Source organism: Polypterus senegalus, chromosome 13 (assembly GCF_016835505.1).
Source record: "Polypterus senegalus isolate Bchr_013 chromosome 13, ASM1683550v1, whole genome shotgun sequence".
NCBI lineage: Eukaryota > Metazoa > Chordata > Cladistia > Polypteriformes > Polypteridae > Polypterus > Polypterus senegalus.
Window position 1 is genome coordinate 124,409,980 of NC_053166.1, and position 13,593 is coordinate 124,423,572.

Here is a 13,593-nt window from a genome sequence, read left to right on the forward strand (position 1 = left end):
AAACCTTCACAACTGATTTCTTTTCAGATGCTTAATTTTTTATTCCCAACAGTTACTTTCATAATAAGCAATTTTCAAATAACAATATGTTATTTATGTCTCTCTTTTTCTCTCTGTCTCTCTCTCTCCTTGGCATCTGTAGCCATCCTCTGAAAGAAAACAAAGATACCAGCCTAAGTTTTTGGTACATTTCAAAATAATGTTTTTATTCTTCATTTGTTTGCCAGGCAATCCGGGTGTTCTTTATGCTCCGGTCCCTGTCACTCCATCTCCAGAATGAGCCTGAAACCCAGCTTCCATTAACTAGGGAAGAAGACCTAATTAAAACAGATGATGTTTTAGACCTGAGTGAGTACTATACAGCAAAGTTCTGTAAATTGAGGATTAAATTTACAGTAATATGTAACTTATGCCACCATCTGGTAAATAAAAAATGTACTGTGAAATAATATAACATACCTGATTTAAAACAGTGCTAGTTCTACAAATGTAGATTTGCAAAAAAAAAAAAATATTATAGCAAAATAGTTTATCAATGACATCCTGATCATACCACCAATGAGTGTGGGGTTAACCACAAACATTAAATCCTTAACTCTCCTCTGCCAAGCACAGATTTAATTGGAGTACTGAAATAGCATGTAAACCTAGTAGATTGGGTATATTGCCCTTGTTTTTTATAAGAAAATGTCAGAAAGTTAGTAAGAAAATTTCAGGAATTGTGAGATGTTCATTTTCTTATCCTGTTTTATATGTATTTTTTTTGTGGGTAGATTTTCTTTCTGACCTTAGTTTTCACTTTAGTTTAGATTTTAAAAGCATTAATTTTGGCTTCTATCTTTACTTTTAATATGAAAATGATGCCATTTTGATCTAACATCATCAAATTCCTTATCTTAAGATTTTGATCTGTGATATTACTGGTACTTTCTATATAACTATGGCAGCACGCCAGCATTTCAGTATTTTTTGGTAGATATCCCTTACAACACATTGCTAGTGTTAGCTTATTTTGCCCCTTTGGTTTTGGTGGCTTTGTTTTATTATTGACTTCCTGATTTTGTTTCTGGCTTACTCTTAGTCTGATTTTTTTTTTCTATTTTTTCTTTTTTGGTTACAGTAATCCCAGTTTAGAAATGCCCTTAACAATTAAGTGTTGATGCCACATAAGTTTCATTTTTGTCCATAGTTTTTTTTTTAATCGGGCATTAAATAATTGAACTAGAGGTTGTTTCTGAGTAGTTCAAGATAGTTCTAAAAGTTTTCCATAACTGTAACCTGTGTTGGGGAGCACCATAAAAGCAAGCATTACTCAAAGAGAAAGGAATGAAAAAATAAATATCTTTTGAGTTTCATTACATTGAAGTAAAGTATTTCAGTGTAGTTCTTCTTGTTCAGCAAGTTTAGATAACTTTTCAAGAGTGTGAATACTTTTACAAGGTGCTCTAGTTTATTAAATGTGGTTGCAATGGATTGTTTCATGGTATTCTTAAAACATTTTTCTGCTATACTAAGAAACATACAATTCATTATTAAGCTACCATAGTCCCCAACAACTGACATGTGTAAAATTAGCGTAGTAAAATATTTTACCCACTGGAAGTTATTGCTGAAATGCAAATGCTTTCCCCAAAATGTTATTAAGTTCCTGCAAAACACCATGTAGTGTTCTCCAAAAAGTAAATGTTCTAGATGGTCCACAATAATACATAAAGTATAGTAGAGATAAAATAAAAACAAACAAAATGCATGCAACAAACATGGGATACGTGGTTGGAAATCCACTCAAGTAAACCTAATGCTACTGCAGAATTCTGAGAGATTAATTAGAATGGGAAAGGCTTGTTAATGATTAATCAGTATGGTAGTTCCGACTATTAACCAGTAAGACCAGTAGTAGAACTAACAAGTCACCTTGTCATCAGCCCTGGGCCCTCTTTATTACTGGTAGAAAGAACTTTGCGAGATTTGTGTGCCCCCTACAATATTTTTGTTTGTTTTTTGAAATTTTAGCTGATGTGTGTCATGAGATCACTATGGATGCAGTGTTGTATAGGCATTAGTAAGTTAGATAAATGAAAAAGTTTCACTTTATATGTCAAATGGCAGGATTTAAAATACAGTAAGTTCCAAACTTAACTAGAAGCAAATCTGTAATTTAACTTCTGTGTTCTATTTTTGATCCTTACGATAGACTGTAAACTGAAGAAAGCAGGTTGTGGGAATTGTGTGAATGTGATGACAAGAGTTAAATCAGTGCTAGAGATAAAATCACACATGCAGGTGGATTCAGCCCAACTGTGTTTCAACCTATTTGAATTAAGAAGCATCAGTATTTCCTGACAATTTGAAGAAATGTTACATGATAGAAGAACCTACTTTTTTACTTAGCTACTGTTTCACCTCAATGAAGAATAAAAAATTTAACCGATAATAAGTAATATACAATTTAACTTACAAATGCAGTTGACTGTATTATTTTCATTAATAAACATTAATATTCTGTTTCTGAGTTAAATTCTAATAGTAACATATAAAGTGACAAAAAGAGTCTGACCAGTACCAAAACCCTGAAAGACATCTAACTGCAGACAGAAATGAGTATTGTCATCAGAATTTTACATATATTGAAAGCAGTTTGACAAGTATGAAGTCAAATAAGAATGTGCCCATGTGGAAAAATATTTTATCAGTGGTTCTCTTAAATTTCAAAGCTTACCGACTGTGTCATTTTCTTAATCTCCAGAAATTAGAATGTGATGTAAAACACAATATGAATTAAAACTGTTTCTGTGATGTGACAGGGCAAAATTCAGATTGTGTTTTGTGTAAAGATCAGTAAAACACTGGAACAAGCATAGAACATAAGAAGAACATTAAATATCATTTCCCATATATTCCCTAATAGCCAATTTAACGAAAACAGATTTAACACACAAGTGCTATTTGAAAAGATTAATTATTCTGTCCTGTATTAGTTGTACATCTAATGCAAATCAATTTAACAATAAAATATTTTGACATGAATTTTATGGACAGGCTATAAGTTTGATTTCAAAAGTGAAAAGTAAAGTTTCATGTTCTATTTATTAATTTAAATTTACTATGAAACTAAATAAAAGGGATAACATTTTTTGATCTAGTACTACTTAATCTGAAGACTGATTCTGTCTGTAAATTTTGTTATCCATTTATTAAGGCATTCAGAAAAGTTAATACATCAAATATGAAGTGAAATTCCTTCAGATAATTAATATTTTTAAATTTGTCAAGTTTAGCATTTACATCCATGATGCCAGCTTTATCAAATACACTGAAATTAACCACATATCATTTATAAATTTAAGGCACCTGATTGTAATCAACCTATAACAATATAATGGTGCACGGAATGGCCAAGCTATTCCAAATACCGTAGCTGCTTTGGCGTTGTTACTGTCAGTGCGCCACTCAGAGTTTTTTAACACACTGTATCTGAGTTTGGAATCACATCTCTACAGCAGCTAATCGGAAAGCTCTGCAGTGGATTGTGTCAAAAGCATTTGGGGGATTATCGGGATACAGCTTCCTGCTCCAGAGGACATATATAGCACACGGTGCCTCGGTAAAGTCACCAGCATCTGCATGATTCCTCTCTGCCGTGTGCACAGTTTATTTGAACTTTTCTTGTTTATACACACATTTCCACTTTTGTCTGTACGCCATGTTTTAGTGTGAATTCTACACATGGCATTATACATGAGGCCCCTGGAGAAGAGAGATGTTAAGGGTGCCTCAGGCAAGCACGTGGTAGACCCTATGAATCAGAGGTGTATTCTTTCTTCTCCTTTCTGTGCACCTCCTCACTAGGCCCTAACATTGAGTATCATGGATTTTCATATTACTGCTATTTTAGTGATACGCAGTAGTACCTGTCATTCACCCTAGATGACCAATCAATATCTGATAGAATCTCTTCATGTCTTCCTGATATCTCTACCTGAACATTACTATTATCCCAGGTGTTCCATCTTGTCAATACCCCATCTTTTTTCAGGTCGGCCTTTTATCTCTAACACCCAAAGAGTCAGTATGCAACCTTGGGATGGTGATCTATGGCCATCAATCTTTAACTGACCACACTGCAAATATCTCTCATTCATACAGATTCACTGTGTATAACATCTGCAAGGTCAAACCATAACTAATGGTGTATGCAGCACAATTTCTGGTTTAAGCATTGGTCTTATCACACCTTGACCATTGTAACTCTCTACTGGTAGGAGTACCTGCATGTGCTAACAAGCCACTGCAGATAAATTAAAATGCAACTTCATGTCTTATATATAACAGGGGAGACAAGCGCATGTTGACTACATTGACTCCCTGTAACCTAATGTATTCTCTATATAGAGGCATTCGTGAGGTCCTGTGCTGCTTCTTGTCTGCTCAGATCTCCTAGTGAGTAGCATCTGGTGATGCTACCTGCATGTGGCAACAAATCTCAATCCTTGCTCTTGTCATATGTAGCTCCTACCTGGTGGAATGAGCTATACACTTCCATCCAACCTGGAGACTCCCTCGCTGTGTAAAGACTCTCATATACTGTGAATATCTATGTAACTGATAATGGCTATAATAGGTTCTTATAACCAAGGAGAGATGAATTATTCTTTGGCTGTTTTTTTTTTTTTTTTCTGTTTGAAACTCTTTACTTATGATGATCAATTTTTTAACCTTGTCCTGTAGCACTTGTTTCAAAACAGTCTCCAGGCTGATATTAAAATGATTATGTTCACCTCTTTTGTAAGTCACTTTCATAGAGTGTGTGTTCTAAGTGAAGAAATGTAAATGTAATTTTTTTTGGTCTGTTCTCAATTTGCACTTTAATTTTGAGCATTGAAAGGAATGTATGGTATCCTTAAACAACGGTGAATTGAGTTTAACTTCAGTTACTTTTGCTTTGAGTGGAGCTACTTTATTTAAAACCAGTTTCACAAGCAAGTTGCATTTACCTATCAGGTGATTTAAATTATTATTCTTCAAGCTAGGTTTAAAATAATTAGAATGATAATCTTGAAATACTGGTATTATTTGGTTTCCTAGCATTCCTAAGGTTTGATTCATAACTGAGTATTTATTCGCAAAGGAATGAAAGTATAAAAAGTAAGCCAGTAATAATGATTTTGGGAAGATAATTATCAAGATAGTCTGCAGGACCTTTGCCACAGAATCATTCATTGATTAAAAAACTTTTGCTGAGGTTGTCTATTACTGTGAGGATATGATCAAGATTCACATAAAGTTTCTAAACAAAATAAGTTCAAAGTTTATTGTCATGTGCACAGTAAGGAAACAAGTTTCCCTGTACAATGAAATGAAATTCTTTGCTGTCCACACCAAATGACAAAACCAAGGTATAAAGATAAACATAAATAATAAGTAGCAAATAGATAATAAGTAACAGAGGCAGCATAAAGTATAAAAACAGAATAGAAGTATAAAGTGTAATTGTGCAGGTAGGTGTGTGATGGACAAGTCAAATACAGTTCTGTGAGGTAGATAGAGTGATGCGAACCATGGTTATAAATTCCAGTCAGTTATTTAGGAGTCTAATGGCCTTGGGAAAGAAAAAGCTCTTTAGCCTGGAAGTTCTGCATTTCATACTTCTATACCTCCTGCCTGAGGGTAGAAGTGTGAACAGTTCGTGTTGGGGGTGGGTGGGGTCCCTGAGGATCGAGGCAGTTCTCCTGCGAATTCTGTAGATGTAGGTGCTCTGCAGAAAGGGCAATGGGGTCCTGGTGATCTTCTCAGCAGTCTTTACCTCTCTCTGCAGGCGTTTCTGGTCCATAGCAGTAGTGTTGCCATACCACACGGTGATGCAGCTGGTCAAGATGCTCTCAACAATGCAGCTGTAAAAGGTGCAGAGGAACTTAGTCGACATACCAAACTTCCTCAGCCTCCTCAGAAAGTACAGCCGCTGTTGAGCCCTCTTGACCAGCTGTGTGGTGTTAAGTGTCCAAGCGAGTTCCTAACTGATGTAGACGCCCAGGTATTTAATGCTGTTCACCCTCTCCACTTCAAGCCCTCAGATGAACAGTGGCCGGTGAGGTCTCCTCTCCTTCCTCATGTCCACCATCATCTCCTTTGTCTTGTCTGTGTTGAGGGTGAGGTTATTGTTCTCACACCATGACCCCAGACTGTCCACCTCCCTCCTGTAGGCCGCCTCAGCCCACAAGTGATGCGTCAGCGACCTTTAGGATGATGTTATCTTTGTTGGAGGCGACACAGTCGTGGGTGAACAGGATGTAGAGAATGGGGCTGAGGGCGCATCCCTGTGGGGTGCCTGTGTTTGTGATAATGGTGGCTGAAATCCTATTACCAATCCTGACAGACTGGGGCCTGTCAGTCAGAAAGTCTAGGAGTCAGTCACAGAGGGTGGGGCGCAGGCCAAGTGCAGGCTGTTTATGGGTGAGTTTATGGGGGATAACCGTGTTAAAGGCAGAGCTGTAGTCAACAAAGAACATCCTGATGTAGGAGTTTAGGAAGTAAGGTATGTGGAATAAGCACCAGACAGTCTGTCAGTTGATAGTATAATTGCAGAATACATGAGTCAGGCTTAATGTCTAATATTAGAACCTTAAACAACTTCATATGACCTTTATCTTTTGGAGAAATTAATGTTTCACACATAAAACTTACTCTAAGTCTACCTCAGCCTCTAATGTAGGATTTACAGAAACAGGTAAAATAATTAGCTAGTTAAGTCTCAGTTAAAAGAAATGTGTGAATACAGTATGCATAATCTAGTATAAATAAATAGATAAATAGAAATTAGAATTTATGCTTAAAATTAGGTATTTAAAGATAAAATACTCTATATCTCACACATGGATGTTTAATGAACATTTTGTGATGCATTGAAGTGAAGGAGTCTGGTTTATATTATCATTAAACTAACTGTAATTCTAAGTCAGATTATGTTCTGTATATGTGTGTTACATTTTATTTATAACTTATTTTGAATCTGTAATAAAAAATATATAATATAATGTCCAAGATGCTCTTACCAATTGGTTATGGTTATAATAAAGTATAGAAGTAAACTTGGGTTAACATAAAAGATTAAATTTACAGTTGAATAGTAAAATAGTCAGGTAGTTTTGCTCTCATATTTTGTGATAAAAAATCCCCTGTAGGTTAGGTTGAGGCCATATTTCTTAAAAGATTCTTCTTAAAGCTCACTATAAGATGCAGCCCTGGTCTTGAATCGGAAGCCAAAATAATGCAGTCTGTTGTAAGCTAAATCTATTGTATATAGTCTTGGCAAGTTAAATATATTAAAATATTGTTAGTATATCCATCATGTCTTAGTTAGAAATTATAGCTGAATGAACTAACTGTACATTTAGAACACATATACAAGGCTTATATATTATTCTTTCCTTTTTTCTCATTAACTGTTCTGGAATTCCTCGTAAAAGTGGATTTTAAAATAGTAGTATTTTTGTCATTGATAGGTGGAAGTTATGCTTTAGTTTCAAACATTTACTCTGCTTATTAATGTGCATTATTTGTGTATTATGAACCTTGCTTCATATTTGTATTTCATTCTACAGTCATAAATCTGTGTACAGCATACCTCTTGCTGAATCATATTCCTCACTCTGCTTACCTTCATGTTTTGAAGAAGTAAACCACAGTCACTTAATATCATTAATGATTGCCATACATCTTTCTAAAACTGTGTAGCCATCACCCACCTTCTTTATCTGCTAATGGCAGTATAACTATAATTAGTTTATGCCTAAGTATACCCATGACCAGTGATGTTAACTGACTTTTGTATACATTTGTCATCTGTAGATTTTAAATCACACAAATTATTGTGCTTTCCAAAACCATATTCTTTTCAACAGTCATCAACTATCCACTTAAAGAATATTACATATTTCTACTTCCTTAGTGAAGTGTGGCAGAGTATAACTTTATAATAAAATGTAGTGATTTAGAGAGAAAAAGGAACACTTAAAATAGTACTCAGTATGTCAGCAAATGTAAAATAACTGTGTCTGGAATTTCTTACTGTATGTGCAAACTTTGACACTGGTTTATTTATATGACTTGCTACTGCTATTAAATATTTTACTTTATTTAGAATTTAATATCACAGAATGCTGTTGCAAGTTTTTTTTTTTTAATATTTCTATGAAACCTCTAAAATAAACATGTATTCTGATGATAACATGTGTGTGCAAATATCATTTTCTTCATGCTTTGCTTGTATAAGGGCTTTTTGCATTGAGTTTTCATGAGGAATTAGTGATGAGCATGAATACATCATCAAAACCATCAAAGATGGAGGAATCAACATTCAATTAATCCCAGAAATTACGAAGGACACTAATTTTATTAAAGAAGTGGAATGTGCTGCAATAAGTGCTCTAATACCTGCATTTGAAAGTATTAAAGAAATTGTGCCTTAAAATGTACAGTAAATGCTAGCATTTTGAGGGAAAATGTTCATTACATGTTTCCATAGCATAACACAAGTCCATTAATGAAAATTTAAGAGCAACTACATTAAAAAAAATTAAAATGGAAAGAAGCCCTTTGTTCTAAGAATGTTAAATAGGTTGGTCCATCTAAACACAGAGAGGTGAGCTGTTAAATTAAGAATATAGTTTGTAAAAGAGTAACACACTCTAGCTACACAAGTACTTATTCCGGAAGTCAGCTTTGGAGATGTTATAAGTTGCTTCAGAAATATGCTGTAAAACTGCAAACAAAAGTGGAAGGTGGCAAGTTGAACTGTGAATAAGCAAAGCTAAAAGAAGAAAGCATTTTACAAAAGTGCAAGAAGTCAAGAGAAGATAATTTTCAAGCAAGTTGCAGAGTAAAGGAGGAAAGAAGATTAAAATAGAAAGAAAGGTTATTGTTAATGTGGATTGCTTGAATAATACCAAATAAACATTTTAATGTTAGCATGAGGGCAAGGAGCATCTCAAAATATATTGTGTGTTGTTAAAGTAAAGTAATGGTCTTCAGTTTTTAACAAGGTTTGTGGGTTGGGGGGTGAGAGAATGCATATTATTGAAAGAGTACAAATTAAAATGGCTTTTTAAGTGATGAAGACATCTTAAGATCCTAGAGCTTTTGGATTAGAAATAAACTAAAAATCACAATCAACTGCTATGTCTGTATATTTTCACAGGAGGTGTGATCTCGCCTTCCTGAAATCAATGCAACAAGATATTTAATTATACAACTGCCATTAACTAAATGGCACATGCCACAAAATGTTTTTCAGATTTGTGATGCCTACTTCACTTTAGAACAATGTGACATACTTTTCATGATGTGCAGGGTGGACTTGTAAGTTCAGAAAGGTACATTATGAATTGACCTGTAAGCAGTCTTGTGTAAGTTTTTTTTGTAGTAACATTAAAAGAGTTGTAGAATTAATTAAGAAAAAAAAATATTAAAATGAACAACAATGCCTGAAGGTGAATTCAAAAATGACAAATCAATAACTGATAGCTAAAGACAAATAGGTAGGAGGTCCACCTAGTAAATATTTTGGTAGGAAATGTGTTTCCTAAAAGGTATGAATGGTGGTTGAATTGTTTTAGCTTTCTGAGACAACATATCAGTTTCTGGTACCTAGGTTTATACTTAAATACCAGCAATAAAGTCCTTTCAGGTGTAGAAACTGTTTGTATTTATGAGGCACATTAACATTTGGATGAGAGTGGCAGTGCTAGAAATTGTGAGGTATACATGTAAAAAGTTATATAGGGTATTCCCCATTACTCCTGAAAGAGCCTCTCTGAGTTTGAAGAAAAACATATCACCTGTGAGACATTATGAGGTACAATATATGAGATTGAACCATGGATGATAAATGGGGTATATAAAGCAAAGAGAACTAAAGCATTATGTGGTAATGAGTTTTTATACTTACACTGATAAAGAGAGATGAAGGAATTGTAAAATTGTAGAGACCATATAGTGAGAAGATATGACCTGTGGAGCAAAAGGGCAGAAAGTAAACCGCTGAAGAGGTGATACATCATGAAACTGAGAGAATTAAACCATCATGTTTAGGTGGTGAAACAGTTATGCACATTTTTAAACGTGTACATTTACAAGCACCTTTCAGTTTTATTGATATTGAATTAAATTATTTTAAAGACCAAAATTTTAACAAAGTAGTTAATGAGAACTAGTTAATTTCCAAGTGCAAATTTTTAACAAAAATGTGTTGTTTAGACAATAAATGTACATACAGTTAGGTAATTTGGAGCCACAAATTAAGAAGAAAAAGATTTTAAAAAGAATTTTAAGGCTTTAATTTGTGCCTAATTATTAAACTTTTTTAACTGAAATCAAAACAAACTAAAATAAACAAAATGGAGATTGATCGATTTGTAATAATCTAGCAAGTCAACCATTTTCTAAACTTGCTTAACATATGGCAAGATTTTATTTGTAATACTTATAGAATATGTTCTTTACGTTTTTGTGAGTTGCAGATGTTTGTACGACCTTTTAAGTGAATTTTGGTGTCATTATAAAACATACATTTCAAAACTGACAAGGTATTTTTAATCATATCCTTATGCTGTCAACATTCTTTCTTCATATATTGTCAGACCTAGATCAGCATGAGGTCAGCAAGCTGAGTTATTACCTCACTGCCCTTAGACCGAGTTTCAACTCCCAGCTATATTTTATGCAAGGTTTGCATTTCCTTCCTGTATTTGTGTGACTTTTGCACAAGGAATCTATTTGCCTCTTTAAGCCCAGCAGCATTCTGTCGGTTGAGCTGGTGACTCTGACTTACCCTGGCATGAAATTACACATTCAGGGAGGGGCTGTTGACCCTGGCAATACAAATCCTTTATTTTTTTTTAATTAATTAATTTTTTTTTATTGGATACACTTTTCAGGCAGATACTTTTAAAAGATGGATCAGTGTCTTCTTGACTACTTTATGTATTTCCTTTAGAGTTACTATGTACCAAGTAAAAATAAGGGAAATCTCTTAATCTGCCATACTGAGCTGTAGCCTTTGATATTGTTTCATTTCTGGCTAAGAAACAGAATACGTTTGAAAGATAAATGTAAAGAAACACAGTAAATTTGCAAGATAAATGTAATGAGCACAAAGCTATTACATTTGTTGAATAAAGGGGATAATTCTGTAGGTAAATTATTCATATCCTTGGTGACTGCAGTTTTAATGCATTTTACTTAATTTAAAAGTTTCATACTTTGAGCAGTTTTTGGTATTTATAAAACGTTTATCAATAATGGTAGAGGTTATATACTTTAATGATAATTGCAAATAATTAATATAAAGCAAATATTTAAATGGCAAGAGAGATAAATATTTTAAGTGTATGACATAGACTATTAAAATGTAATTTTCATCATTTATAAGTTTAAAAATGATTGTCTATTATTGGTTTATTCCGCTGACATCTGTCTGCTTTATCACGCTTTCAGTAATGCCCATTGATGTGGTTGTGGTGAACTTTACTGTAACTGACTTTTTTCTCTTTAGAGAAAAAAAAACAAAAAAACAGGGCAATGCTTTTTCAGAAGCAGTCCCCTTGTATACATCTCTCTACCTTCTGCTTGCTAGGTATTCAGTCTGTTACTAATGCTGTCTGTAGTAATGCTTAGTCAAATATCAACATTTTTAACAGCATTCTCTAGTTACCAATATTGTTAAAATATGCAGACTTTTAGACAACTGCTTTGCCTACTACTGTTTAATTATAACATGGCCAACCTAAGATAGTAATCTTGGTTGCAGAGAGCTAAAGCCAAGTCTTAACAGGAGAAATACTTCATGATGCACATAGAAGCACTTTTGATCATTTTGGAATGGCTTGATGCCTTGGTCATTGGATAATATTGTTAATTTTAAGATATAATCCATGAACATGTATTACTTATACAATTAAAAATGAAGATAACACTAATATCTATCTATGTCACACTTGTTAATGCTTTCTTTCCAAGTCAGTCATTTAATCTTTATGTAAAGTAGAACTTAGAAGTACCCATGACTACACAGCACAACTTGGAGTTACTAAATACACTTGTCATATGTCTTTTTAGTACTTGAGTCTTTGCCTCACAAAAGTACTTTTTCAGTATTTTGACTAGTATTGTCCCTGCTTAAATTGCAGACTTGATGTGTTGCTTTTTGACTGGTAAATAAACATCTAATACTAAAATAATTTTTTCTATAGAGCACTTATTTTCTCTGAGTGCTGCCTATGTAGTCTGACTGCTTCTTGAACAATTATGTTTTGTAAATGTTTCACTGTTGTTTTTTTTAAAAACATAGTTATCTCAGGATCTCCCAATTTGTCATGATAGTCCCTTTATTACCCAAGTGCTGTAGTGGTTCCTCTTCAGTATTATGATTAATTAGATTTTGGTGTCTGATTTCTTCCTTTTTACTATTACTGTATGTTTGATCTAGTTTATGAATGCCAGTGAGTTTTGTGTCCAGTCCCATTAATCCATCCATATTCATAAATCCATTAATCAAATTCAGCCTTTTTGAAATGTACAATGACATATAGTTTATTGATAACCCAACTGAGACAGGTAGACTTGGATTTCTTGATTCAGAATATCTAAAATCTTAAAACACTTTTACACCGTAAGTTTTATTTAATACTCATAATGAGGAAATAAACTGTAAATTCAGTTTTGCTTTTTGAATGTAGTTCTTAACAATGAAGTGGGTGGTTTTTACTTGCTTGCTAATGAGTCAGGAGTTCCTGGGGGAAGGACAAAGGTGAGCAGTGCCAATTGATCTAAATATTCTCAAGCTGTTCCAGTACAAAGGATGTTTTTTACAGTAATGCTGTCCAGTATCGCCTACATATTCATCACAAATTTAGGTTGGTTGTGTTCTGGATAAGTGACGTTCAGTGGGTGGTTCTTATAGGTATCTGATTTGAAGCTAAGATACAGTATATGTCCTAGACCTTGTAGCAAAAAAATACAAAATTGCTTTTCATTTTTATTTCATTCATTTCAGCAGCATTTTCTGTGTCACACGTTCTGTTTTCTGCAATGGCAGAAACCTTTGCTTTGTCCTAAAAAGTTCAGAATTTCATTCATTTCATATGTATGACATTTAAGTATACATTATACATATTACAAAAACCTTTTGCAGATATTTGTTTGCTTCCCCTAGCTCTGTACTGTTTAAAAAAGCAAATTCAAGAAGTGGTCTACTAGCATAAAAAAATGAGTTTAAAATTTTTAGATTATATTGTTTATATGGTGTGCTTCAATCTTTCTCATTTATGCTTTTGCTTCTATTATCCCATCTTTTATTTTCTTACTATATTTCCTAATATGTTGGAACACCTATTGGATTCTTTAGTATTCCTTGTCCAATCAGTAAGAAAATCTGCATGACAGAACTACAGAGTGAGACATCATTGCTTCACTCATTATGAATCTAGAAATAATTCATTTCTTAGGGTCATTTCATTCAGCTCCATGATTCTTCACAATTACTCTCCATATGCTGAAATGTGCAACATTCCTTTACTGGTTTTATGCCTTTGCTGGGTA

The 13,593-nt window shown here is 33.7% G+C and overlaps 1 protein-coding gene across 2 annotated transcripts in view; it reads left to right on the forward strand.

The window, feature by feature from the left end:
- The first annotated feature begins 230 nt into the window (after positions 1-230).
- clec16a (C-type lectin domain containing 16A) overlaps positions 231-13,593 on the forward strand; it is a 73,947-nt gene continuing 60,584 nt past the window's right edge. For both annotated transcript variants that reach the window (XM_039774726.1, XM_039774727.1), the window contains exon 1: positions 231-348. In XM_039774726.1, the coding sequence (XP_039630660.1) occupies positions 246-348 (103 nt within the window). In that variant the 5' untranslated portion in view covers positions 231-245. The remainder of the gene's footprint in view (positions 349-13,593) is intronic.